This window comes from Telopea speciosissima, chromosome 8, assembly GCF_018873765.1.
Source record: "Telopea speciosissima isolate NSW1024214 ecotype Mountain lineage chromosome 8, Tspe_v1, whole genome shotgun sequence".
NCBI classification, from domain to species: Eukaryota; Viridiplantae; Streptophyta; class Magnoliopsida; order Proteales; family Proteaceae; genus Telopea; species Telopea speciosissima.
Window position 1 is genome coordinate 36,733,784 of NC_057923.1, and position 27,300 is coordinate 36,761,083.

The 27,300-nt window shown below is 41.7% G+C and overlaps 1 protein-coding gene across 4 annotated transcripts in view; it reads right to left on the reverse strand.

Annotated features, from left to right (window-relative positions):
• The window catches only part of LOC122671651 (WD repeat-containing protein 11-like), a 153,450-nt gene that overhangs the window by 116,623 nt on the left and 9,527 nt on the right, over positions 1 to 27,300 (reverse strand). For all 4 annotated transcript variants that reach the window (XM_043869000.1, XM_043868999.1, XM_043869002.1 and 1 more), the window contains exons 2-5: positions 14,825 to 15,311; positions 5,833 to 5,920; positions 5,518 to 5,699; positions 3,459 to 3,595 (exon numbers count right to left, since the gene is read on the reverse strand). In XM_043869000.1, coding sequence (XP_043724935.1) covers positions 3,459 to 3,595; positions 5,518 to 5,699; positions 5,833 to 5,920; positions 14,825 to 15,311 — 894 coding nt within the window. The remainder of the gene's footprint in view (positions 1 to 3,458; positions 3,596 to 5,517; positions 5,700 to 5,832; positions 5,921 to 14,824; positions 15,312 to 27,300) is intronic.

The window sequence follows — 27,300 nt, forward strand, 5'->3', positions numbered from 1 at the left end:
ATCCTTGTCCATAATTGGTAAAACCCTAGCCTCCACTTCAGTTCAACTCATTCTTCAACCTAAGGGAGAGGGGAAAACGTGGATAGCAAGAAAGAAAGAAGAGAGGAGGAAGGAGAAGAAAAGAATAAGGAGGAGGAGGAAGAGGCCCATTGCTGTCCCAACTTCATTTCAGCTGTTCTTGAGCCTCACCTCCACTCCAACCAATTAGGATCTCATACTCTACCTTGGAGCTCGTGGAAGAGGAGTAGTTCAATCCATTTCCAGCTTAGAAGCCCCCCTACTGCTGTTCTAAACTTCTAATCTAACTTCCACTATAAGCTATCCATTCTACTTAAATTCTATGCAATTCCTTCTAGATTTTAGGTGGTAGCTGTTCAATTCATGCTCAGACCATAGGGCTTTTTGCTCTACTCTATTTAATCCTTCAATTGGGTGCTAGAGACAACAATTGCTGACTCTAATTAGTTAATTCCCAGCCCTACCACTCAGCTACCATGAAAAGGATCTTCAATTTGAGCATTCTTGACCTAGAACTCCATTTCCCTTATAGAACCTTAATTGGATTGAGATCCTATAATAATTAGCATCGTAGGTTAGAAATACCCCCCACATTCGATCCCCTGCTGACCCCATGGCATTGGAACAATGTTGGCTCGGGCCTTTGCTGAAAAACATAAAAAAACTGGCCTGAGCGGTCAATGCTTGCGGACTGTGCAGCATCGTCCGCTCCTCCTACATCAAGAATGGAATATTCAGGAAAACCGAGTTCTGACTGCACAGTCTGCAGCCTGAGGACAATGGGTCCACAGTCCACAAGGACAGTCCGCAAAGACCAAATTTTGTTGTCTTTGAAGTTTGACTTAGGGTTTGACTTCCAGACCTTCTCTCACCTAATGTACACCTATAATTTGACTCTTCAAGGTAACTTACACCAGCAGCAAGCGCGTACATATGCACGGGACCCAAGATTATATACATACGACGATAGTGAGTGGATTAGATACTTGACTATAATTTGGGAATGTTTCTCATTTATGAAAGATGTATGCCATTCATGCATGTGTTATGCTAACATGTCTTGATGCTATACTCACTATGCATGCTTACTTAGATTATCTTTTATATGGATGTTAGTCTAGGATTAGTTATGATAGAATGCTAGAGACTTAGGCAATATTCTTGTGATTGAATTGTTATGATGGAATCGAGAATGTGGATATTGGTTATGTGATGAGATGTGAATGTGAATGGTGATCACGAGTACTATGCGATGAGGGTTATGAGATGAATGTGAGCAATGAGATCCAAGTGCCGTGAGTGGGCACCGGACTTAAGATCGCCATGAATCATTTAAGTATTCGGTCATGTAGTGTAACTGTGCATTAGTGATAACTGTTGCATTAGGATGGAAATGGGTTTGTGACCGGCCGACCATTATCTCAGTATCACATTCGCTGTACTCTTGTATGAGTATGTGTAAGCTACAGGGGGCGAGAGGGTAGTCGAGCCAACCTTTCTTTCGGCACTATGGACTCGACCTCTGGCCTGCGCATGTGCATACCCTATAATGCATATAGTTGTATGTTGGCTAGGATGTGGTTGTACCCAGTACTATGACCCTTACCGACAGCAGTTAAGGTGTCAGGCAAGCCCACAGGTGTATCCCGCAGAGAAGTTCAGGTGCCAACCGTGACTTCAAACTGAACACTAGGACGGGCTTGCATAAGGGGTTTGCGGACAATCTCAGGGAGGAGTCTTGTACCGCAGGCTTCCAGTGCAAGTTACGTTTGTCATTGTCGGATTGTCATCTTCTTTATGACACTAAAGTCAGGAATGCTACCTATGGTGTTGCAGTAGTACTTAACCTGGACTTAGTTGTGATGTTAGATGGAAAATCAACAATGCATTCATGCATCATATGTACTGATCATCATTTATATATGTTTGTGCTTGCTTGCATGATCTAATTGCTCAATGGGCTTAGTGAAGCTCATCTCTTGAGGGTTCTCTCTTTTTCGATGTGGATGCAGGTTTCACGGATCTCGTTGAGACAGATCCTGGTTACCATTATGGCGTTGGGTTAGATGTTTGGGGTTCTCCCAGTGAGGAGGAGCGCTGACCTGAGTGCCCGTGCGAGGCTTGTGCTTACGGAGTGGTGTAGAGCAGGCTTGAGGCCCTTTGGTTACTTGAACATTTGATTTGAACTTGGGTTGTAATTAATTGATTATATCTTCTTTAAATGATTTGGACTTTTATATACATAATATAATATTGATAACCTTGCTTGATGGAATAAACTTCAATTACTTATATGATATCACCTCAATAGATTTTATATTATGATGGTATAATTATTTAATTATATGCTTCCACAGAGACTCTAATTATATTTGTACTGTTGGGTTGGTGTTTATGGCACCACAAAGAGTTAATCCTGGTGTTGGTGTGGAATACAAGGGTGTTTTCCAGTCACACTGCCCGGTGTTAAGGAGTAGGGTGTGACAAGTTCGACCGAGATTTGGACCAAACTTACATTTATAATGTACATAGCTTGATCGAGACAGTTGATCTCTCCAGAAATTGACTATCTCGGTGAACTCGACAGAGAAATGTGCATTTGGCCTAATTTTTGAGGATTTTTTAGGGTGGTTTGTGATAGAGATATATGTAATATGTTAAGATTGATGTATTGTGTACACTTTTACATTTGTAATGTTTATTTAAGTTGTTTTATATTAACTGTATGATTTGATTGCTTTCAATTATAAAATTATGTGTAGTATAGGGCCTATTAGTGTGTCGTCGCTTACCAACCTAGGGTCCGAAGTGAAACTCCTATTAGGATTTTGTTTTTGCAAAATCTGATAATGCCATTGTATTTAAATGGCCTAAAATAGGTTGAGTACCAAGTTTCAAGCCCAAACTAGGTCTAAAACCTACCGAAACCAGCCATCGAGTTAATAAAACAAAAAATTTACACCACCTCGCCGAGATCTTGGCCCAAAACCAAGTTCTTGAACCATGTTTTAACCTAAGACCACAGGTACACCAGACCAGTGTCATACCTACTTTTCATGGCCATAGGTGACCAACTGGTTGCATCAAATGCATAATTGATAAATATAAAACAGACACAGATGAAGGAAAATCATCAAATAAACTAAACAGAGAATAGTTGTCAAGGTGTCGCCTAGGCATTTAGGTGCCTTGGTCGCCTTATTGGTTTCGCCTTGGTTCCAAGCTCCCGCCAACGCCTTGGGTCTCCTAGACACCGTGACAACTATGCACAGAATCATAATCTGAAATGAAAAATAAGTAGCCTTCCAAATGTCATGTGACCACTTATATCCTGGGATTTTAGGAGCGGGTACATACAATGATATTATCACATAATATTAATTGCAAATGGATCTAGCAAATTGATAATATGAAAAACCTGGTTTTGGATTCAAATCAACCTTCCAGATGAAGAAGCCTTTAAAGCTCTTATTGGAGCACGTTCTGGCTTTTGTTGGACTCGAAAAGTTAGATTAAGTCCACTTCTAAGACAGGTGACAACGAGTGTATTAGTATACCTTCCAGCTTTTTCGTTCACCTGAACACCATAGTATTCAACATATTAAATGATGATGACTGATGACTAAAGAAATAATATAAAAAAAATTAATGAAACCTATAAATAAGTAAATATACGCAAAATAATCATTGAGGCAATTTCATACGTGGAGCTTTATAAGTGATGAGAAATCAATTTTTTTTTTGTTCCTTCAAATATCAATAGCACAAAGAATTTTATCGAACATAAAAAGAATGTTCAAGGCATTAATCAAAGGGACAAAGCAGAAGGAAAAGAAGCCAGTCAAATGTTAAAACTTAAAACTGAAAAAGGAAACAATAGATACCGCTACAACAAAAAAGGTGTTACAGTAGTGGACCCTATTGGACCACCTGGTGCTGGCGGTAATGTGTTGTGTGATTGTGTGCTAGTACTCACAATAGGAGTGTCCCTATCGTGAGACAGTCCTATTTGTAGCTAGTCTTGTTAGTTGTTACTAGTTAGGATACTTTACTAATGTAGAGCCAACTAGAAACATAGTCGTCAAGGCGTCGCCTAGACGTTCAGCGTCCGGGCACCTTGGACGGCTTGTTCATCTAGTTGTTGTCGCCTTTAATTTTGACCCTCTCCAACGCCTTGGGTCGCCTAACCACCATGACAACTATGACTAGAAGTAGTCAACCCTAGCAGAAATAAACCCAGGCAGCAAGTAAACCAATATCAGCAGACCAATTAAGGTTTGTAAAACAAAAATTAGAAGTGCCACAGAGATCTGAAATTAACCAACTGATGGGGCTGAAACTTAGGTCGAGTGCAGGTCCCAACAGTTGGGATTAACTCTCCAAATTAGGGGCAATGCTGATGGCCTAATGTAAAGATATGCTAGATCACAAAATTAGAAGGTAGAAGATAAAATTAAAAGTTTAGGGTTTCAGAAAAACCAGTCACCAATCGCATATCAGATTTGGAATGAGCTGAGAAAATGATGACAAAAAGCTGTGCTCAAAAATAAGATTTGATAACTTGAAGTTCAGAAGTGGCAGAAACAATAGCTTGGAGTACAAGCAGTTCAAGTCTTCAATGGAGAAAACCAGATTCCAAACAATGCTGTGGTCTGATCCTTCTTCAAACAGTGATCGAATGGCCTTCTTGAAGGGTTGAAGCAAACACAAGATCTGTTGAAGATGTTCTTGAGCCGTGCAGAGAATTTCCAGCAACTTGAATAGTTCTTCTAGAGATCGGCTAAGACAGACTTGGGTCTTGTTGATGAAATCGATAGAAGGGGGATGAGGAATAGAATGGCTCTCTCAGCCTGGGCATCTCACACTCACAGCCTATCTCAGGACATTCTGATGCTAAAAGCAATATCTTTTTTACTTCAAATCGTGGGCTCTCTTGAGCAATTACAAGTTACAACTATATTTATAGCTTCAATGGCTGAACAAAGAAATAAAAATCAAACTCAACTGGGACTCAAAATAGAACTAGAATTCCCAACTAGGATTCAAAACTAAACTAGGAATCCCAATTAGGACTACAACTTCAGCAAACAAAGTCTAAATAAAGACCTAGACCTAATCCCACGATTTATGCTGGTGTAGGGGGAATCCCTACACCTATCCTACTGCTGGTGTAGGGAAGAATCCCTACACCTGCAGCCGGTTTTGGACAGCCGAGATACATCATTTACTTTCTAGTGCTTTTCTTTCTAGCTTTCCTAATCTTATTGTAATATATATTTCCCATTATAAATAAAGGATGCTGCCAGCGATAGAGTCATCTCTCTGACACTGTCGCTGGGTTCAGAATCTCCTCTATTCTCCATCGTATTCTCTTCTCTGTTCTCTCCTTGTTCACATCTTCTTCTTTGTTTGGTTGATTGGTTCTTTGTTCTTTACCAAGTTATAAAAGGAAAGGAAAATAAAAATGATAGATAAGATTTCATCTCTGACAAGAAATACCTGAGTATACGAGAATGAAACCAGCTGAGAATTTCCCAGCCATCTCAATCCTCTAACAGTGCTATTATGTACAGAAAAGCTAGCTGCTACAGCATTGGCAGAAACATCAATCACGTCAATTATTCCATTTTGAGTTCCTAAAGCAACCAGTGGAACAGCTGCAGCAGGATGGTTCCCCCCACCTTCACATAGAACCACACAGTTTAATTATATAATATCTTTCAAAACAAATTATTGAAACTGCAAACAAAATTTATACAGAAACTCAAATTAAAAAAAATTAAAAATAAAAAAAAAAAAAGCAAACAAGCTTACGGGCCAAAGTAGCCATTAATGAAGGTGATGGCACTGCTAGTGTTGTTACAGTTGAAGAAAGAAGATGAAGTTGGCCAACTAAGCTGATCTGCATCATTGAACCAAAAATACAATGAAGAAACCAAATGAGATTTCTTTCCCTCTTAATGCATAGAATATGCAAAGCAAACAAAAACCAGAAACAATCTTGCCACCATATGGTTTATTGGTCCCAAAAGGCATCGAATTAGCGATGCAGCAGAACAGTAAAAACGACAACCAAAACAGCAATAGTACTAATATATATGTTACATACCTAATTATATGGTTATTTATATATATTAACTATTATTTTATATTTATTAATTATTATATTTGTGATGTGCGTGAGTTAATATTGAGTGTGAGTTAGTTAGGATAACTATCAGTGTTAGTGGGTTAGTTATTCAGATGTGGGAGGAGTCATGAGTTGTAAGTTATGTAACGGCTATTCAGCCCTATTTAATAGTGATTATAAATGAAAAGGCTGGTAGATTATTATCCCCTAAATTACCTCTTAAGAGTTACCGTGAGAAGAGGATTGGCAGCCTCCTAATTGTGCCAGGACGTCCCGCGTCTTCGTCTGTAAAGCCCCAAATTTATCTCTCTTCCTCTATTTCTCTCCCTATAATTTCTCTTTTATTTTATTTTCTCTTTCAAATTATCTTGCACGTATCAATATATAACTATAATTTAAAAAACCAAAGATAGTAGTGAACTGATGAATGAAAACCAAGTAGTCAAACAACTACAACCATTTGAACAATACAGCAGATCATTAACTTACAAACCCACAAAACAAAATTCTACCAAAATACAGTTCAAGAAACAACTACAAACACTAGGGCAGTCAAAGGATCGGATCTTGATCTGATCAGATCTGATCAGATCTGATCCAATTCGATTATGGCAAATTCATAAGGCAATCATTCCATCCAATCATGATCCAATATTACTAAAACTGATCCAGTTAGTAATCAGAGCATATTCGATGTTTCCTCAATCCAATCCAAGCATGGTCCGAACCAATTAATATCACATCTACTTATGCAGTACCTAGGCTAAGTTTGTTGTTGTTGTTGGATTACACTTATGCAGTACCTATATTATACTAACATTACATATATAGATTAGGTCTATAATTCTTGAAGACTAATTACTTTTTCAGGTGGGTTAGAGATGCCTTTTAATCATTTTCCCTTTTGTTTTTATCAACTCCCCAAAAAATATGTATTGTACTTATCCGTATATACATATAGTCAAAGGCTTCTTCCTTCATGATCCGTGTTGAGAGGCATCTCAACACGGTCTGGCCTTTTGAGTTACGCAGAGAGAATCTGATGCAGGAGAACCATCATCCCAAGCTAATCCAGCCAACAGTAGGCCTAGCCCCAGCCCAGGCCCATGGCCAGCAAGCCTGGTCAGGGTTGTGTGGGTATTTGCTGGTTAATCCCAGCAGTGACCTTTTCAATCCCAGCAAAATGTCTATTTAATTTTCCTAGTTTCTAGTATTTTGACTTTTTGTATTCCAAGGCATATTTAAGCCTTTTCCTATTCCTAGACTATTAGTTAAGTCACTTAATTTTGACTAGAGTCTAGTGTTAATCTTTAAAGTTTTGCTTAGTTTTCATCATTCTGACTTGTAGGGAATTTCCTTGTCTTGGAATCCCAAAGGTCTCTTTATTACTTTTTTGTAAGTTCCAAGAGGCATTAGCCTCCATGCCTCGGCTAAATAAGTAAAATCATGAGAGCTTTCTTGGCAACCATGAATTGAAAAAACAAAAAAAAAAACAATTCTCTTTTGAGAAATTTACTTATGGATCTCAAGTGGCTGTTGATCTCAACAAATACATCCAAAAGTGGATCTCTTTTGGTGGACCTAGGTAGACTCCTAAGGTGGGCTCTAGTGTATCTCTAGCACCCAAAGCTATCTTTTATTTTCTATTTACCTTCTTTCTCTTAATTTCAACTTCATCTATCACCTTAAACTCAAACCGCCTTAAACTCAAACAACCTTAAACTCAAACCGTGGCTAGGTGACTCTTCATCTTCCCTAGCTAGCAACCCTTCTATCCTCCTTTGGTCCTACACAACCTAATCTTAATCTAGTTGTCCTCCAAAATTGATCCTGCAAGAATCCCTCTCGGATGCTACATCAGAATCTTTGGTCCTCTTTGAGATTAGCGACGTGTCAGGTTTTAGATTCTAGCTCCCTATATGGTCCACCATGTTAGGACTTTTATCCTTGTATATTCAGCGGTAAAAATGAAATTACCACAAAAAAGCCAAAGATGAAATGTCAACCAAATTTCATACCTTCTGATGAACCAAATTATTACTAAACTATAAGATGATAACTCAGGTCGGACTTTGGCTCATCCCGATATTTAAGGTCGGCCCGAGGGCTAGTCTAGAACGGTATCTCCACTCAGGTCAGCCCATAAGGTCGGACTTCAGCTCGTCCTGGTCTATTAGGTCCACCCGAGGGCTAGTAAAGAACGGTATCTTACTTCAGGTTGGCCCATAAGGTCAGACTTCAGCTCATCCCATTCAACCTGTCATGCCAAATGGACCTCATTGTCACTGCATATGCAGCTTCCACATCCAGGCCATTCGGTCACCACCTCAGCAGCTCATAACTTGCCCAACAAGCAACTAAGCTCCCAGGTTAACCAAACCCGAGGGGTAACCAACCAATTAGGCAAACCCTAACTGAAGAGAGTCACACCATTCTCATGACCCTCTGACAGGCGTGCTACCCAAGAGACCACCTATCAAGCAAGGGAATCCCCACAACGGTCTATCGTCTGGGAAATCCTACACTGTTCTATCATCTGAACCCTATAAATAGCAAAGCTATTGAATTATGTACACCAGAATTCTGGTCTTTTTCCTATATTTATTTCAAGTACAGCCATGTCGGCTATGTTAAGGACAATTCTGTCCATGTATTTTCTATCTCTTAATATAAATATATGGCTTAGGGTCTACCTTAGACCACCGAAGCATTATTCTCTAATTCTAAAATCTCTCAACATGGCATCAGAGCAGGTTATGAATTAGGGACCTTCCCCTCCCTCCACTCTTGATTTTTTTTTCTCCCCTTCAATCTCAATTTTTTCTTCTTCTCTTCTTCTTCTTCTTCTTCTTCTGTCTTGATCCCCTTGTTTCCATTCTCCCACTAGGGCAGCACTGATGAGGTGATCTACAGATCCAGTTGCAGCCCTCAATTACCTCTTTCCATGCTGCAATTTTTTGATCAATAGGGACAAAGTTACCTGTCTGCGATCTTTGGAACTTCAGGTTTTTTTTGGGATTGCTCCCAAGGGACCAATCCTCCTCTTTGAAGACCAAGAACTGCAGCAGGCTCTCTCCTCTGATTCAGTTCCTATCTCCAATTGCATTCAAGACCTCCTAAGATTGATTTTTCACAAAAACAGGGTTTTTTTTGTCAAAACCCTGACAATTATCGATCAAGAAGTTGGTGACTTCTAGTAGTTCTGATTTTTTGAAGGCTGGTTCTCTACTTAGAAAGGCACACTCGACTTCAATTTGAGCTTCAACAATTCAGTTTTTGGGCCCATTCTTCCCTACATCGATTTCAGCCAAACAGGGTTTTTTTCAAAACCCTGACAATATCGATCTAGGGGTTACACTTGTCTATTGCTGCTGATTTTTGGAGACATATATTCTCCCATTGAAAGGGGATTCTCCCCCAATTTTAAGCCCTTAATTTGAAGGAATTCTTGGGTTTCTCATCACCAGAGCCCTTCTCTGCGATTTGGGTTTCTCTGCTGCATTTTAGGAGACTCTAAAGTCTCTACTGGCACTTCTGCTGCTGATGGGCTTGGTAGGAATGACAACCGTGATCTCCTCCCTAATCCTATCAAACTGGATGGGAGCAATTATTTGATCTGATCTCGCTCGGCATACTTTGCTATTGTTGGCCACGGGCTTACTGGCCATATTGATGGTACTATTGCTATGCCAACTGCCCCTGGCCCTCTCTTGACCAGATGGATCTCCAACAATGGTATAATTATGTCCTCTTTGATTCGCTCAATGCAATCAGACCTTGCCAATGGTTTTCTTCTCCTTGATACAGCCCATCAGATCTGGTTTGCTTGCAAGGAGACATATGGACAGCTCGGTCATGATGTACAGGTGTATGAACTCCAGAAGAAGGCCAATAATACTACTCAGGGGGAGTTATCTGTCTCCAAGTATTATGCTACTTTGTGCAGTCTCTGGCAGCAAATTGGACCAGTTTTTTGATTACCATCCCACTACAGGTGCTGATATCACTGCATATAAGAAGCATCTGGACAAAACCAGGGTGTACGATTTTATGGCTGGTTTGAACATAGAGTATGACCAGATTCGTGTTCAAGTGTTGAGTCATTCCCCTTCTCCCACACTTGAACAATCCTATGCTTTGGTCTCCTTTGAAGAGAACCGTCAGGCTGCTATGCTCCACCCTCCTATTACTGACAGATCAGCCCTCCAAACTGCTACCCAGGCTAGCCCTGCACCTGTCGGACATGTTTCTCTTGGTGATTCTACTACAGGGACTGTTACTTGTGAGCATTGTCACAAGCCTTACCACACCAAAGAGAAGTGCTGGAAGCTTCATGGGAAACCAGCTGACTTTGAGGCAACACGGGCTGCCAAGAAGAAGACAAAAAATAAGGCGAACCACTTTGAATCTATTCCTACAGCCCCAGCTACTGACATTGGTCTATCCCAAGATGATCTACAGGTTTCCCTACGAGTGCTAAGGTCTTCCGTTGCTGCTGCCACTACTACATCAGCTCCTGCCACCTCTTCTGCTCCTTCAGGTTCGCACTTTGCCCGGTCAGGTATTCCATTTGGTGGTCATTGTGCTTCTGTAACTTCCCATCCTTGGATCATAGATTCTGGGGCTACGGATCACATGACCGGTTCCTCTAGCCTATTCCATCGGTATTCTCCCACTTCTGGGAAAGACAAGGTCAAAGTAGCTGATGGTTCCCTATCCTCCATATCTGGAAAAGGAATCATCAACTGCACTTCCTCCCTTCCTTTGTCTTTTGTTTTGCATATTCCTACTTTTACTATTAACCTTCTTTCCATTAGTAGTATTACTCGTGATCTTAACTGCAAAGTGACTTTTTTCCTTCCCATTGTGTTTTTTAGGATCTGACATCTAGGAAGATGATTGGATTGGGTAAAATGCATGGCGGCTTGTACCTGCTTGATGATGGTCATCTCACTCCACCCCCATTACCATCTCCACATCAGAACTCCTTAGTCTCTTCTGAAATTTACCAGTGGCACTCTAGATTAGGTCATCCTCCATTAGGGATTTTAGCATCTTTACTTCCTACTTTGGTCAAAACATGTGATAAGACCAATTTTTTTTGTGAGGCTTGTGTTCTGGCCAAACAGCCACGTTCAACTTATTCAATTTCAAATAAAAGGAGTTCTTCACTTTTTCAATTGGTGCATTATGATGTTTGGCGCCCTAGTCATAAAACTTCCCTTTCTGGTCATCATTGGATTGTTTCGTTTATTGATTGTCATTCTAGACATACATGGGTTTATCTTATGCACACCAAGAGTCAAGTTTTTTCCTGTTTTCAGTATTTTCATAAAATGGTCCAAACTCAATTCCAAGATACTCTCAAGGTTTTGAAAAGTGATAATGGCACAGAATATAAGGAAACTCAATTTCAAAAGTATTTTGCCGACAATGGGATTATTCACCAGACTAGTTGTGTCGATACCCCAACCCAAAATGGTGTGGCTGAAAGGAAGAACCAACACTTGTTGGAAGTAGCCAGGGTGTTGATGTTTTCACGCCATGTTCCCTCCCAATATTGGGGGGGTGCTGCTCTCACTGCAACCTATCTCATTAATCGGTTGCCTTCCCGTGTTCTTGACTCCCGCAGTCCGGCCGAACTTTTACCTGGGAATTCCACCTTTGTAGTTCCTCCCAAAGTGTTTGGTTGTGTGTGCTATGCCAGAGAAACGAAATCTCATGGCAAACTTGAACCTCGTGGGTTGCGGTGTGTTTTTTTAGGTTACTCTCCAACCCAGAAAGGTTATAAGTGTTACCATCCCCTTTCCCGTCGTACTCTAATCAATATGGATGTTGTTTTTCATGAAAGTCTTTCCTATTATCCATCATTACATCTTCAGGGGGAGAATTCTAGTTCTAGTGAAGATGTGTTTGTGTTTCCTCCCCTTGAAGTTCCTCCTCTCCCATCTCCTTCGGCTGCTGCCCAGCCTCCATTGGATGCTGCCCCATCTCCTTCGGCTGCTGCCCCATCTCCTTCGGCTGCTACCTAGCCTAATATAGCGGCTGCCCAGCCTCCTTTGGCTGCTGCCCCTTCTTCCGAAGGGATTCCTTTACAGGGGGGAGCTTGTAGAAAATAATGATAGTCATGTTCCTAGTCTGGGGGAGTTGACTCCAGTCCAGAGAACCATCAGTGACTTTCAGAAGAGAATTGACAACTCGAATGTCATCAACTACCAAAAGAGATGCTCCAAAAGAAGGCAGCATCAATCCACTATGGCACCAACACCTATCCAATTGCAGGCTCAAGATCCAGATCCTCCTCCTCCTGGTGAGACCTCTCCTTCCGAACTACCTATTGCTCATCACAAAGGTACTAGGACATGCAACCTGCATCCCATTTCTCGCTTTGTTTCTTATAGTTCTCTTTCTCCGTCTTCTCATGCATTTGTGTCCTCTCTTTCTTCTATTTCTATTCCTAAAAATTGGTAGGAAGCTTATGCAGATGAAAAGTGAAAGGCAGCTATGTTGGAAGAAATGAGAGCCTTAAAAAAAAAATAACACTTGGGATATTGTAGCTCTTCCTCCAAGAAAAAAACCAGTGGGATGTAAGTGGGTGTTTGTGATCAAACAGAAGGTTGATGGGACTATGGATCGATATAAGGCACGTCTGGTTGCAAAAGGCTTCACTCAGACATATGGGATTGACTACCGGGAGACCTTTGCTCTTGTTGTAAAGTTGAATACAGTTCGGGTTTTGCTATCTTGTGTAATAAATCTTGGATGGGATCTACAACAGCTGGATGTGAAGAATGCCTTCCTAAATGGAGAACTTGGTGAGGAGGTGTACATGGATATTCCACCACGGTTTTCTTGAGACAGTAATCAAGGTAAAGTGTGCAAATTGAAGAGAGCACTTTATAGGCTGAAGCAGTCACCTAGCGCATGGTTTGGTCGTTTTCACAAGGCCATGATTTCTGTAGGCTATAAGCAGAGTAATGCTGATCACACTCTTTTTATAAAGAGGGCTGAGAAAAAACTCACTGTTCTTATAGCCTATGTGGATGACATTGTGGTTACTGGCAACGATGGAGATGAGATCAGCCAGTTGAAGAAGTTTATTGGGTAGGAGTTTGAGATTAAAGATCTAGGGAAACTACGGTACTTTCTTGGGATTGAGGTTGCCATGTCTTCTAAAGGCATCTTTCTCTCCCAACGGAAGTATGTACTAAACTTATTGGCTGAAACTGGTTTGTTAGGGTGTCACCCTTCAAATACTCCTATGGAGGCTACTGTCCGTCTCAACGAAAAGGAGGGTGAACCTGTTGATAAAGGCCGATACCAAAGACTAATGGCGAAGCTGATTTATCTCTCACACACACATCCAGACATTGCTGTTGCTGTGAGTACTGTGAGTCAGTTCATGCATGAGCCCTATTCTTCTCATATGGAGGTTGTTCTTCAGATTCTTCACTAATTAAAGTCAGCTCCTGGAAAACGCATTCTTCTGTCTCCTCATGGTCACCCACAGGTAGAGGCATATACCGATGCTGACTAAGCTGGTTTGGTAGATCGGAAGTCTATCTCTAGGTATTGTTCTTTTGTAAGAGGCAATCTTGTCACTTGGCGCAGAAAGTAGCAGAATGTGGTGGCTCATTCTAGTGCTAAAGCAGAGTTTCGTGCTATAGCACAAGGCATTTGTGAGTTACTTTGGCTGGAAGGCTTGTTACAAGACCTTGATGTTCCTGTTCATCTTCGTATGATGTTGTACTTTTACAACAAAGCTGCAATCAGCATTGCACACAACCCTGTATAGCATGATCGCACCAAGCATGTTGAAGTGGACAGGCATTTCATTAAGGAGTTGGAAGAAGGGTTGATTTGTTCCCTTAATGAAGTCTACCGATCAAGTTGCTGATATCTTCACTAACGGATTGTCTGGAAAATTGTTCCATCCTAATCTAGTCAAGTTGGGCATGATTGACATATTTGCTCCAACTTGAGGGGGAGTGTTGAATTATGTACAAAATAACGAGATATTTAATTATTCAATCTAATTGATTACAATTCAACTCACAACTCACTATGTAAGTGATCCATCAGATTGGATCAGATCGATCATTTCCTAATTGGATTCAGGTTGGATAAGGGTGATCCAACTCAACCCAATCTGTTGCTAACCATAATAAGGAACAACCACAACCCTGATGATAGCACGGATCTGGTCTAAATGACTAGAAATATAAATGTTACAAACACCTTACTACCACACAATCAGTGGTAGCAATGTAGCATAGATCATTTAAATGACATTCAAATATCAAATTATATTTCCGAAAGAATGCAAGATGACTGGAATCTTATATAGGCTAGCATATGACAATCTAGAAAAATGAGGATAGATGTTAAAATTCAGCTGTGAGAGCTGAAAAGCTAAACCAGTAACTTTTACCAACTGGCAGTATCCTTGCAGTCCTGGCTTAAGCTTTTGTTGAAAAAAACTTTACATGCTCTTTTCCAGAAGCCAGCATCAGAACAGAATAACAAGTTAAAAAACTTGGTTAATAAAATGGTACAGTTCATATAATCTCAGTTCAGACTCCCTTCATGTCATTTATTCATGTGTTCTCTTCCATCTAAACATACAAAAGTAGAAACTAGTATGCCATACTGGTCAGGAGAAGTTTCTTTACCAACCTTAAATGACAGATCTGCAAAGTTATGGACCAATTTTGATTTGCAACCAAAACTTCTATCCACAAGCTCTGACTTTTTCACTGCATTGCATTCATGTCCAAGGGTGGAAGTATCAATTGAGCTAGTGAGTCTTTCTGGAACTGTCACTTCACTTACATCAGCTGTCAAGTTTGAATTTGTGATATCTTTCAGAGTATCTGTAGCCCCTTCAGCTGTCAGCAGCCAGTTCCATATTTTCCCATCATCAGTAATGGAGATCAGATACGTCTTAGAAATGAGACAAGGTTTATGCCAAGAATCTAATAGATTATCAGAATCCAGAGCAAGTGAAGAAGCATCATATGGATCAGAATAAAGCTTGCCAACATTCTGGAGAGTTGTTTCAGATTGACAGAGGACAACAGCAAGAACAGAAGGAGAAGGAACAGGTGTTCCAATCGAGGGTAATAATTCTTCCATTGAGAAAATCATATGAACCTGTTCTCCACTGCAAGAATAAGTGCATAAATAAATTTACTGAAGTCTAGATAAAGTATGCTCCAAGGAGCTTTCAGAAAGAAAGAAAAAAAAGTGCAACAGGTGAACTTTTTTGCATGGAGGTGGGGAAGGGGTGTGTTGGGGGATCAGCAATAGTAACTTATATTGATGAAAGAAAATGATCTCCAAATTTTAATAGATAACAAATGTAAGCATGACAGATAGAAGCACCAGGCATCAAAATAAAGACCAATAATCACCCACTAAGAAATATTACAATACCAACATTGGTAGAGAAAATACTATTGCTGCAAGTAGCCAGGTTTTTTATGGTTTAATATCAGCATATATGAGAAAACTTTCAGCCAATAGATGTTGTGCTACAATATCTCCCAAACTATGTCTAAAGCAATAACCACAACATAATGCAGAAACTTTAGCAACTACATTGATAGTAGTGATACTTCAGAATGCAAACAACCGGCAGCTCGGTTGGTTGGAGGCATTGCCGGTTGAGTGCATGCCCCACAGGAGGTTAAGGGATCGACTCTCCTGGATTGCGTCTTGTGCCAAAAAGGCACTTCTCTCTCCCCTCCCCCCCCCTCTTAGTTGTAGATTGTGGGCTTGTCTTAGCCTTCCCCCTTAGCTTGTAGTTGGCCTGTGGGCCCTTGAGTAGGATAGACCAAAAAAAAAAAACTTCAGAATAACATTAAAAACACACGATCTCGGTGCTTGGATAAAAACTTTTCGCAGCTCCTCTCTGAGGTCCGATGATATAGGCTCCCATGTCCGATCTCCCTGGGGTGGCGTCGCTACCACCCAAGGACCCTCCTACCCCCCGCCCCCTCTACTGGTCACCCAGCCCTTAGCCTGTCTTGGTCCTCTCTGTTTGGCAACTCCAAGTCTCCTACTGGAGATGGCCTTCGCCTGCAATTTGTTCCACCCACCATTAATGGCACCTCCAAGGTTGCTCAATACGATCCTACCCTTCTGGTCAATGAAGCTCGCAAATGGGAAACCTGCCTAGTAGGGGATTTTATTGGTAGCCGCCCCCCTTTTCCAATTGTCAAATCCTCCCTTTTCAATCAATGGAAGCCCCTGGGTTTAGTCAAGACTTTCATGCTTGAAAATGGCTTCTTCATCTTCAAGTTTGGAATCATGGCTAGAAGCATTATGCATGGAGGATTTGGGCTTGGAAGTGAAAACCCATGAAAATCCCCAAAACCCTAGGCTAGAAAAGCCCTCTCGGGCTGTATTTCCCAACCTACCAGCGAGTCCGAATGGTTAGGGCTTGAAGAGCCTTGATTGGCAGAATGCCACCAGATTTGCATCCGGCAAACCCAGTATGGAGCCTGGCAAAGATAGAGATGACATCTTATCGGTAACTGACTTTCAAGTTCGATCGGATGTAGGAAGGAGTACCCTTCAATGTCCGTCCTCCCTGGGGTGGTGCCGCCACCACCCAGGGCTCCTCCTCCCCCTAACCCATCATCGCCTTCCCTCCCCGAGCTCAAATCTTGGTCCTCCCTTTGCCCCAGCAATTCTCCCTCCCTCCGTGAAGGTTTCCCCCTTCATTTTGTCCCACCTACCATAACCGGTGGCTCTAAAGCAGCCCATTATGAAGCTGACCTGCAGTCCTTTGAAGCAAAAAAATGGGCAAACTGCCTTGTTGGGCACTTTTTGGGTACCCGCCCCCCTTTCCCCTTGTAAAGGCTTCCCTTACAAAGCAATGGAAAACCAGCAATGGTTTTGAAACTTACCTACTTGATAATGGCCTCTTTATTTTCAAGTTTGCTGATGATGTTGACAAAAGTAGAGTTCTGGATGGTGGTCCTTGGAACGTCGGTAAAAAGCCTCTCTTCCTCGGGCAATGGAACAGATATCTTGAGCTGAACCGGCTTAACCTAAGCTCCCTGCCCCTCTGGGTTTCTCTCCCTGGTCTCCCTCTGTACTTCTGGTGTGAGAAAGGGCTTAACGTGATTGGCTCGGTGCTTGGAAAACCCCTCTACTCTGATGGTAGAACAAAGCTCCAGGATCGTCTCGCGTTTGCTCGTATTTGTGTGGATGTTCCAGCTGACTCCCCGCTGCCATCCTTTGTGCTTGTTGTTAATGACGAAGGCTTCTCCTTCAATCAGCCCATCAAATATGGCTGGATCCCTCCCCATTGTTTATCCTGTAAACTTTCGGCCACTCCGCCGATAAATGCACCACCATCCCCTTTGGACTGCCCTTCCACCCTAAACACTGACACCACCAACCTTTTTCCGGCCAACAACTCCTTTGTTGCCCCCTCCAGTTCTCCTCCTCAGCCCATAGCCTGCTTTGCGATCCCTCCTGAAACCCATAGCCACATCATCTCTCTGTATCCTCCTCCCATGTCCTCTCCCCAACCCTCTGCTCTTCCTCCCGCTGTTCGAGGCCGTCGTCAAAGTCATCTACGCAACAAGCTCCACCGCTGTGCCTCCGCCTCCACCTCCCCCCATGGCCATGAGACCCCATCCGATTGCCCTCTGGTTCTCCGATCAGGAACCATCGGTCACAATCGTTTTCTGGTCTTGAGAACTGAGCCTGACCAACCTGACCCCTTCTCTCCTGAGCCTAGCGAGATTTTCTCTCAAATCCCTACTGGCTCTGTCACCACCATTGAAGAGACTCTGTCCTCTTCTGTTGTTGAGTCACTTTCGCCCTCTGTCGCCCTGACTTCTCCTTCTCCTTCTCTCCCATTTCTCCCCCTTTTAGCTTCAGGATTGCCGCCTATCTCAAGGGCATCAAAAAGCCCTTCTTATCTTCTACGCCAGATCCCCCTTTCATGGGCCCAATGGTTAGGCCCATCTCCCCCTCCTCTGCCGATGTTTCGGCGGGGCCTCTTGGGCCAGTTGGGCATAACAGTCCAGTTGTTCCTAGTACCTCGCCCCTCTACTCCAACCCTGGTCTCTTGGCCCAGTCTTGTTTGGGCCTTAGTTCTTCTATTGATGCTCCCTTCTCTAAGCCCCAACCTAAAGCCCCCCGCCTTTAACTGTCTTCCGCCGTCGTAACCCCACTACCCCAGTTCCCCTCCTTTCCCTAAGATTCGTCCCTACATTGCCTACTCCCTTCCCTACGCTGAGAAGATTTTGCCTCTGAGTTTGGTTACTAGAGATCATGTTTTTTGCTGTAAGACTGTGGATCCGAGCTAGAGGTTTTGTTTCGCTATGGCTGCCTCTGGGTTATCTTGTTGGTCTTTGCTTTGTTTGCTTAGGGTGTAGTTCTTGTTTGGGCTCTTGCCTTTTATTTTGCTAGCCCTTGCTGTTTTGGCAAGTCTTATATTTGGCCCACGCTTGTTGCCCTCCCCCCCCCCCCCCCCTTTTTCTTTCCTTTGGTAATAAAATTATTTATTCATCCAAAAAAACAGTATCCGGAGATCCAGCAGAAGCCCCCAGCAAGTCTGTCAGGATCTCAGACCTACCACCTTCGTCTGAAAGCTCTTCAATGCAATGTAATTGGTGGCAAATCTAGTGACAACAGGCCTCACTAAATTACCATTGCATCTTTCCCTCTACATGGCTAATGCATAAAATGTGGTTACTTTTCGTGCCCTCTTGACTACACTTGCCACCAAAGTTGTCTTCCCTATGTCCTTCAGCATTAAATCAATGGAATGTGCTGCACATGGAGTCCAAACGAGATGGATCCTCTTACTCTTCTTGTTCATCAACTTCTCCCCAGCCTTTTTAAAGTTAGAACCGTTATCCCAATTGGTCCTATATCCTACACCACTTTCTTCAATCCCCTATACAAATATGATGCATCCTTTACTTCCTCCAATGCATCCAAAGACTTCAAGAATATTGTCTTTCCATTACAACTCAATATGAAATTGATAATGAATTGTCTAGTAGGTCCAATCCAACTATCAGCTATAATGGTAACCCCATACATCTCCCACGTTGGCTTCAGACCCTCAATGTACTCTTTCAACTCCTTTTTTCTCCTTAGGCAAATATACATTCAATAACTCGTGGTTGGGTTAGGGGCCGTGGGATATGGGGATTATGTCTTGTGCTTCTCCTCCTCTCATCTTGTTGCACTACTTGTGGTGCAACTGAGCCAGATCCACCAGCTCCTCTTGCCTGCTCATATGCTCTCATATTCTCAAATTGAACACTTTGTCTACTCTCTACCAAAGTCTGCTGGTAGATTCTCCGCTCAGCCTCTGATTAGAACTCCCCAGGAGGAGGACTATATCTAGTATCATCTCCAATGATCTCTACACTAGGCCTCTCAAGCACTGCCTCATCAAACTCTCTTTGTTGCCTTTCCCTAGTAGCTTTCTTTTCTCTTCCTCCTCTCATGTGCTTTGCTATGGTCTACTGCACCTCATAAGGAACATTGGTACATTTGAGAACATCCTTATAGAGTTATAGCCACCAGTCAAATGCTGCTTTAATCTAGTGGCTCCTCCAGAATTTAGCAACTTCCTACAGTATCTACACTTGGACTTCTTTTTATCCTCCGACATCGGGGTTCCATGTTGCCATGCTATATCACTACGATCCCCATTGTGTACCAAATGTCTTACTTGTTACATTGTTACATAAAAAAGCTTGTAATAGTAAAAAATTAACAAGATTAAAAGTAATGTATCAGTAACTATAGCCACCAGCCAAATGTACAATGTCTTACTTGTTACATTGTACATTTGAGAACATCCTTATAGCCACCAGCCAAATGCTACTTTAATCTAGTGGTTCCTCCAGAATTTAGCAACTTCCTACACTATCTACACTTGGACTTCTTTTTATCCTCCGACATCGGGGTTCTATAGTAAAAAATTAACAAGATTAAAAGTAATGTATCAGTAACTATTAAACATCATGTCAAGCTACTAGAAAAATCAAATAGCTATCTCATATTTATCCCCCAACCCCAGTATTTATTTCTTAATTAAAAATAAAATTTAGAATTTCTATGAAAAGTATTTATACCTTAAAGTATAAAACATTATAATGGAAAGATGTATTTGACACCATTTTAATTTGGACATATAGTACATATATTGTACATAGTTTTCCAACAAAAACAGGTATTTTTCCTTAATATTTGATATTTTTTACAAATTTTAATAGTATTTTAATTAATTCCGGAAAATAAAATAATTTTTTTTATGGGTGACAAAAAATGACTCTAGGAGGCCATAGAGCATCCAAAGGTGTCCAACATACATGAAAATCCAAGGTACTAAAACTCGGGTCTCGGTACCGACTCGGTTCTTGGAAAAACCGAGACGAGTAGAGATCTCGCCGAGTTGGTGCATTTTTTTTTCCCAACTCGAAGCCTCAACTTTGGGTCAACCCGAGATCTGGACCCGAGATCCGAGATCTCACCGAGATATGTCGAGTTTTGGCAAGTTAGGTAAGGTATTTAAGTGGTAGGTGGGGTAAAAAAAGGGTCGAAACCAAGATCTCGCCGAGATATTACACTTTTGAGACTCGCAGGCAATCTCGTCTCGGATTTTCCAAAAACCGAGAAACTCAACGAGATCTCGCGAGTTCTCGATCTATGTGAAAATCACTTCCAAACAATCACTATTCATCCTATATTTTCAAAAAAAAATTCAAAATATTCATTTTTTTTTTAAGAAAATATAATAAAAATTAATATGAGAAAAAAAAAAATTCGGACTCCATCAAGTGATAGATCGGCCAAAGTTATGTAACATATATTAAATTAACATGAATCTACCAAGGTTTGGACAAATATTTTCAAGAAAAAAAAAAGATTTGTGGAAAAAATGGTTTACCTTTCAAAAGTTCTTAAAAATTGAGTTGAAGAACCACAAATCATGCACAAATCTTGCACCACAGTAGCTGAATGATGTCTCCGGAAGCTTCTACAACGACATCCAGGTGAAACATGGCAAAAAATGGCTGGCAGCAGCTTGGGAGCAAGGTCTGAGCACCTCTCGATCAAGGTAGAGTCGAGATCTTGACTCTCGGTCGAGATATGGAACTAATATGCTTGATTTTGGGTAGACATCTAGGTCGGGTCGATATCTCGGGTCGAGATGGGGTAATAAATTGTATCGCCTAAGATCTTGCCTCGAGGTCTTGAAAAAGCGAGACTTTCGTAAGATCTCGCGAGTTTTAGTTCTATGGCTACTTCAAGTCTTTACGTGAAGGGTATAAATGTCAATTTCAATTGACAAATTTTTAATTGCAAGTTCTGGCCGCCGAATGGCATCTTTGATGGGGACCACATGAAGATTTCAGCTGCACCTTTTGGAGAGTGAAGATTTTATTTTGTTGCTATTTTATTTCAGTCCTAATTATATAAAGTAGTTTCTATTTTCATGTTGCAAGTATGTTAAGTTTCTATTTTTCTTCTGACTTGAGGTGCAAGCATAGTCCTCTATATATTTGTAATGGCTTTTAGAAGCACCCCAGGATTTCTTAATTGAATGATAATTGTTTTTAGAAAACTATGATTCCTTTCTCAAGTTTTGATTGTGACTTGAAGGGCTGAAGGAGCCTGGCTGTAAGAGCCTAATCCACTTATCCCCCACTTTCTATTTTCTTCTCATCTCTATTTTCTTTTCTACTCCATTGATCTCCTTGTGTGCTGTGATCTCTGAACCTGCTGCTGACACTGTGAAAACCATCCGAAGGCTGCTGTGATCCCCCCTCACCTCAGAGTATTGTTGCTGTTGCTGCTGCTGCTGATTTGACAAGACAAGGTTGCACAACCCCTGCGGATTCAAGTTCTTCCTGGGTTTCTGCAGTTAACTTCAAGACTGCATAATTCCTTATCCCTCCATCAAAAGTTGCTGGGTTTTGAAGCACAACTCCACTCCTATCATCCACCCCACTCAACCCCACTTCCATTCCATTCCATTGGCTGGATTAGCCTGCACCATTAACCTTCTATTTTCAATTCTAACCATCAAAACTGGACCAAAGTTGCAGGAAGGTCTCTCACCATTGAGTCCCATACTTGATCACCATTGGAGCCTAAATTCAGCACTGCAGTGAGGTTTTCCTTAACCGTCTATTTTGGTGCTTCTCTCATATCTCCGCATCCAACCATCACAATTGCATGAAATTTGGAGCAGACATTCCTGTTACCAACCTCTACACTCGATCCAAGTTTGATCACCATCACATGGCTGGTTTGGCTGGAAACCCTAAGTTTCTAATTCTGAGTTATTCCAATTTTTGAATTTTGTGGGTTTTTGGGACTAGTAACCGAGTCTTACATTAGTTCTTTGAGTTGGATTTTAGGTTAAGACAGTAAGAGAGGAGGAAGAAGGAGAACAATATTTCGGTAGAATGCATATTGTGAGAGATAGCTCTCTACACCTATATTACTTCATCAATAGACTTTGATAATATTACATACACCTCCCTAGGGAGGTAAAAGGTAAGAAAAGTAAAAAGTAAAAAATACACAATAGGGCAACTAGATATAAGACTAGTTCTGAAACTACCCTTATCACATGAGTTTTAACAACACTAACACTCCCCCTCAAGTTGGAGAATAAATGTCATGCATTCCCAGCTTGCACAGGAGAGTATCAAACTGAACAGAGGTCAGAGCCTTGGTGACGATATCCGCTAGTTGGTCACCGGTCTTCACAAAAGGAGTACAAATGCAGCCTGAGTCTATCTTTTCCTTGATACAGTATCGATCCACTTCAATGTACTTGGTCCTGTCATGTTGCACTGGATTGTGGGCAATACTGATGCCTGCCTTGTTATCACAGTAGAGTCTCATAGGGCTTTTAGTGTCAAATCCCAGTTCTTGAACAAACCTTTTCAACCATATGAGTTCACACACTCCATGAGCCATAGCTCTAAATTCTGCCTCAGCATTGGATCTGGCTAGAACATGCTGTTTTTTGCTTCTCCATGTAATCAAATTACCTCCCACAAAGGTACAATAGCCTGAGGTAGATCTCCTGTCTGTAATGGATCCCAGCCCAATCGGCATCAGTGAAGCCTTCCACTCTCAAGTAATTGTGATTTGCATACAACAGTCCTTTTGTCACACCCTGATTCCTGAACCACCAAAATCTGTGACCAAAGCGTATAAATACATTCCCACACTCCCGCCAAGATCACAGATGCAGTAGTTAAGCTAACTCATCCACACCACACATGATATAACAAGGTAAGATGAGAATATATCATTATAATCAGAGTAACGGAAGCTATGTGATAATACAAATACCATAGCTGTTGAAGTTTATCCATATTCCAAGGCATTACACCGATGATCAGAGTTATGTTATATTCCCATCAGGACTTATGTGTTAAATAGTATTTAATTAATACATCATTCATGACGGGACCCAAAATGATGAAGTAACAAGTAACCTTATATCAAAATATAAAATGTTCAAAAAGGGGTCACCGGCCCAGCATCCAATAAAGCTACTCTCCCTGGTAGCACGTCTCGCAATAGCAGCCTGGCCCATGCTCCCCTCCCTCAGGGGCCTACTAGTCCTTGCCACTACCGCCCTCAGGGGCCATATACTTTGAGCCACTTGGCTCCTCCATACCTGCATCACCATCTAAAAGAGGTTTCCACGAGGAATGAGCCCAATGAGAAAATCGAATCATGCAATTGGATATAATATGCATGGATGACAATATCATGATGCATGAATGCAATAATAACTTGTGAACCTAACTTTAAGTCTAAGTCATGTATAGTGCTACTGCAACACCCTAGGTAGCATCCCCAACCCTCCATCACTCACGCCCAAATGGCCTATTCGGTGATGTCAAACCCAAGTTGCACAGGGAGCCTGCGGTCCCGGTCCTCCATCGGACTCCCCAGCCCCAGTACCTCGATCGGCATCACTAGTTTACGTAGCAAACCCCCGAACTAATCCCATTACCACGGTTCCGGTCCTACATCGAAATCGCCGCTCCCAATCCCTCTATCGGGCTAGCTGGTTTTCCTGTGGGGATTATCCAACACTTAGACCTATGTTGGCAAGGGTTGTAGCACTAGGAACGATACCAACCTAACCAACAACATCTAATGCCTACTAGAGTATGTACGCATGTAGGCCAGAGGTCGAGTCCATAGTCCCTCAACCGAGCTCGCTATCCTCTCGCCCCCTCTAGCTTACACGCGCACATTCCAATAACAATTTAGTTATCGATCCCAAGTCCGGCGCACACTTTGGTACTTGGATCCCACCATTCTCACACATTTCACAGTCATTAGTTATTCCCGTATTTCAACACCAAAACCACATCCATCTCACATACATAGCCGTATTCACTCTCAACAAGTGTCACCATGTTTATTCTCATCACGCATTCACAGTATCTCAACGCACAATACCATGTTTATTCTCAACTCATAAAGCCAAATATATTCTCATCGCACATACCTGTCTCATCATTCTTTCACATTCACATTCTCATTCTCATCACATAACCATATTCTCATTCAAATATCACATCACTATAATAATTTGAGAGTAAATACATCCTAGCATCTACGCTCAACATGGAAGCATTTCCATCTGTAAACGTAAATGGGTTGGGCCCAATTAGTGCGCCCACAAGGGGCTGGCCGCGTGAGACCCGAGCTATGGAGGGGTCGATCACTTAAGTGACCAACCCCTCTCCTTTTCTATTTAGTCTAGACTTCTAGTGGAAGTCGACCAAGTGAGAGGGGCGCCCAAGGTTTTGTCTATAAATAAGTATTAGACTTAAACCCTAACACAATTAATTTTATATCTTTTGAGAAGCCGTCTCACTCCCTCTCTTTCAAGTTCTGTGTTATCCTAGGGTTTCCATCGTTGCCTAGGGTTTTGTGGTGTGGAGTTCTTCTTCGTGGAGAAACCTTTCGAGATTGTTCGTGATCGTGATCTGCTCGTAACTGCAAACCGCATTCGATCATCCCTTCCGCTGCAATTCCATTCGGTTCAGGTAATTCCTAAACCTCCGTGATTAATGGAATGCTAATTTGCTAACAGTGGTATCAGAGCCGGTTAGGGCTTGTTGTTCGCAGTTTTTTTTCTCTTCCCCTTCGGCTATCGATCGACCCCCCTTGGCAGCAGCCCTGGCGCACGGCACGGCAGCAGCACACGGCTGCTGTTGCTGCCATGTGCAAGGCGCACTGAAGCCAGGCTTTTTTTTTCTTGCTGCAGTTTTTTTTTATTTACAAAAAAAAAAGGGCGTTGAGTGGGCAGCGGCCATGCTCGGCAGTGGCCAAGCACGGCCGCTGCAAACGTTCCCAGGCTGCGTTGTTTTTTTTACCTGGCAGCAGCATGTTTTTTAAAAAAAAAAACAACGATGAAAGGGGAGCAGCAGCCATGCTCGGCAGTGGCCAAGCACGGCTGCTGCAATAGTTTAAAGTGAAGAGGAAGAGGAAAAAGAAGAACGAAAAGAGCATCACATGATTTAAAAAAAAAAGAAAGGGAGCAATCTGTTGGCAGCCGCATGGTGGCCTGCCATGGTGAATAGTTTTTTTTAAATGTTTTAAAAAAGAAAGAGGCAACCTGTTGGCAGCCGCATGGTGGGCTGCCCATGGATAATAAAAAGAGAAGAAAAAAATCCTATTCTTATGTTTGTTTTATTTTAGTTATAATGCATTGCATATATGTTTGTTTTTTAGTTATAACTATATGCATAATATGGGGTTTTGGTCCTAACAAAATGCATATGATATAGTTTTAACTACATGCATATGATATGGTTTTTTATTTTATGCATATGCTTTGATCTGTTATGCATGCATTGGGGATTGTTATTGAGTTGGTTATTATATGGTTTCTTGATCTAGGGATAAATCATATTTTTTATTATGCATATAATTTGGTATATGTATTGTTTATGATTTGTTCTTGTGGCCCTTGTACACCCCCCATTAATGAGATCCATGAGAGAAAAATGGGAGATATGGTGTTATCCCAAATCGTCCCATATTTTTCCCATGTGTATTGGAGATCGCCCAGGGCCACTTTGTTAATAAAGAAACATATGATTCCCCCCATTGCGGTACAGGCCGGTTTGACGCTGCCATTAGGGTATTGCTATCAAACACCCTATCCCATGCAACCATGTGTTTTATTATTTATTTCATATGGGATGGATTTGGTACTTGTCAAGTGACATATTTATTTGGATAGATGTGCGTTAGAGTTAGTACCTGGAAGTGATACAAAGTGCAGTGCTCACCGGTAGTTTGTAGTAGGGATCTTGTATGTAAAGAGCCGGTTGTAATTTTAATATATTTTTTTGAGAAGCCATGTAATGGGAGCTATTGCACTGCGTATCACAACCTTGTACCGACTTGGCATATCACTTCGAGTACCAAATTTAGGTCTCTTGTATGAGTCCCTTGCGCACCCGTATGTATGGCGCATTAAACTGTGGTTAGGAGATTCTTGTTTTTCTCCTACATTTGTTCGAAATCAGTTAAAGTTACACGTCCTCAGACCCACACATTGTGAGATTTGATTACCAGCTTAGCGAAGTTTTTGGTCTCACCATGTGGGAAAGGGTACCATTAATTTTAATTAAGGTTTCTTGAACAAATTTGTGGATTTATAGATGTATACTAAATGTCCTCCCTTGCACATTGTAGTGATGACTTCTAAAACTGTTGTGGCCGACCTTAACCAAGGCAACAAGTTGGATGGCACCAACTATGACATGTGGCACCGAAAGGCCAAGTTCTTGCTTAATGAGCAAGATTATCTAGACCTCCTGACCACTGAGATGGCCCCACCCGAAGTGGGTACTACCGCCCGTCACCATCAAGAAAAAGAGGCTTACAACAATTGGTTTAAGAGAGATCATAGTGCATATTTTCTTATGTAAAGCACGATACACGATGATCTTATCGGCCAGTATGAGAAGTGCGAGACTACCAAGTCCATGTGGGACCAGGTAAGGCTCGACTGTGGTGGTACATCCACGACCAGACTTAGGTCTATGACCTTGAAGTTTGAGATGTACCGTAAGGACCCCAAGCACACTATGATTGAACACCTCAGG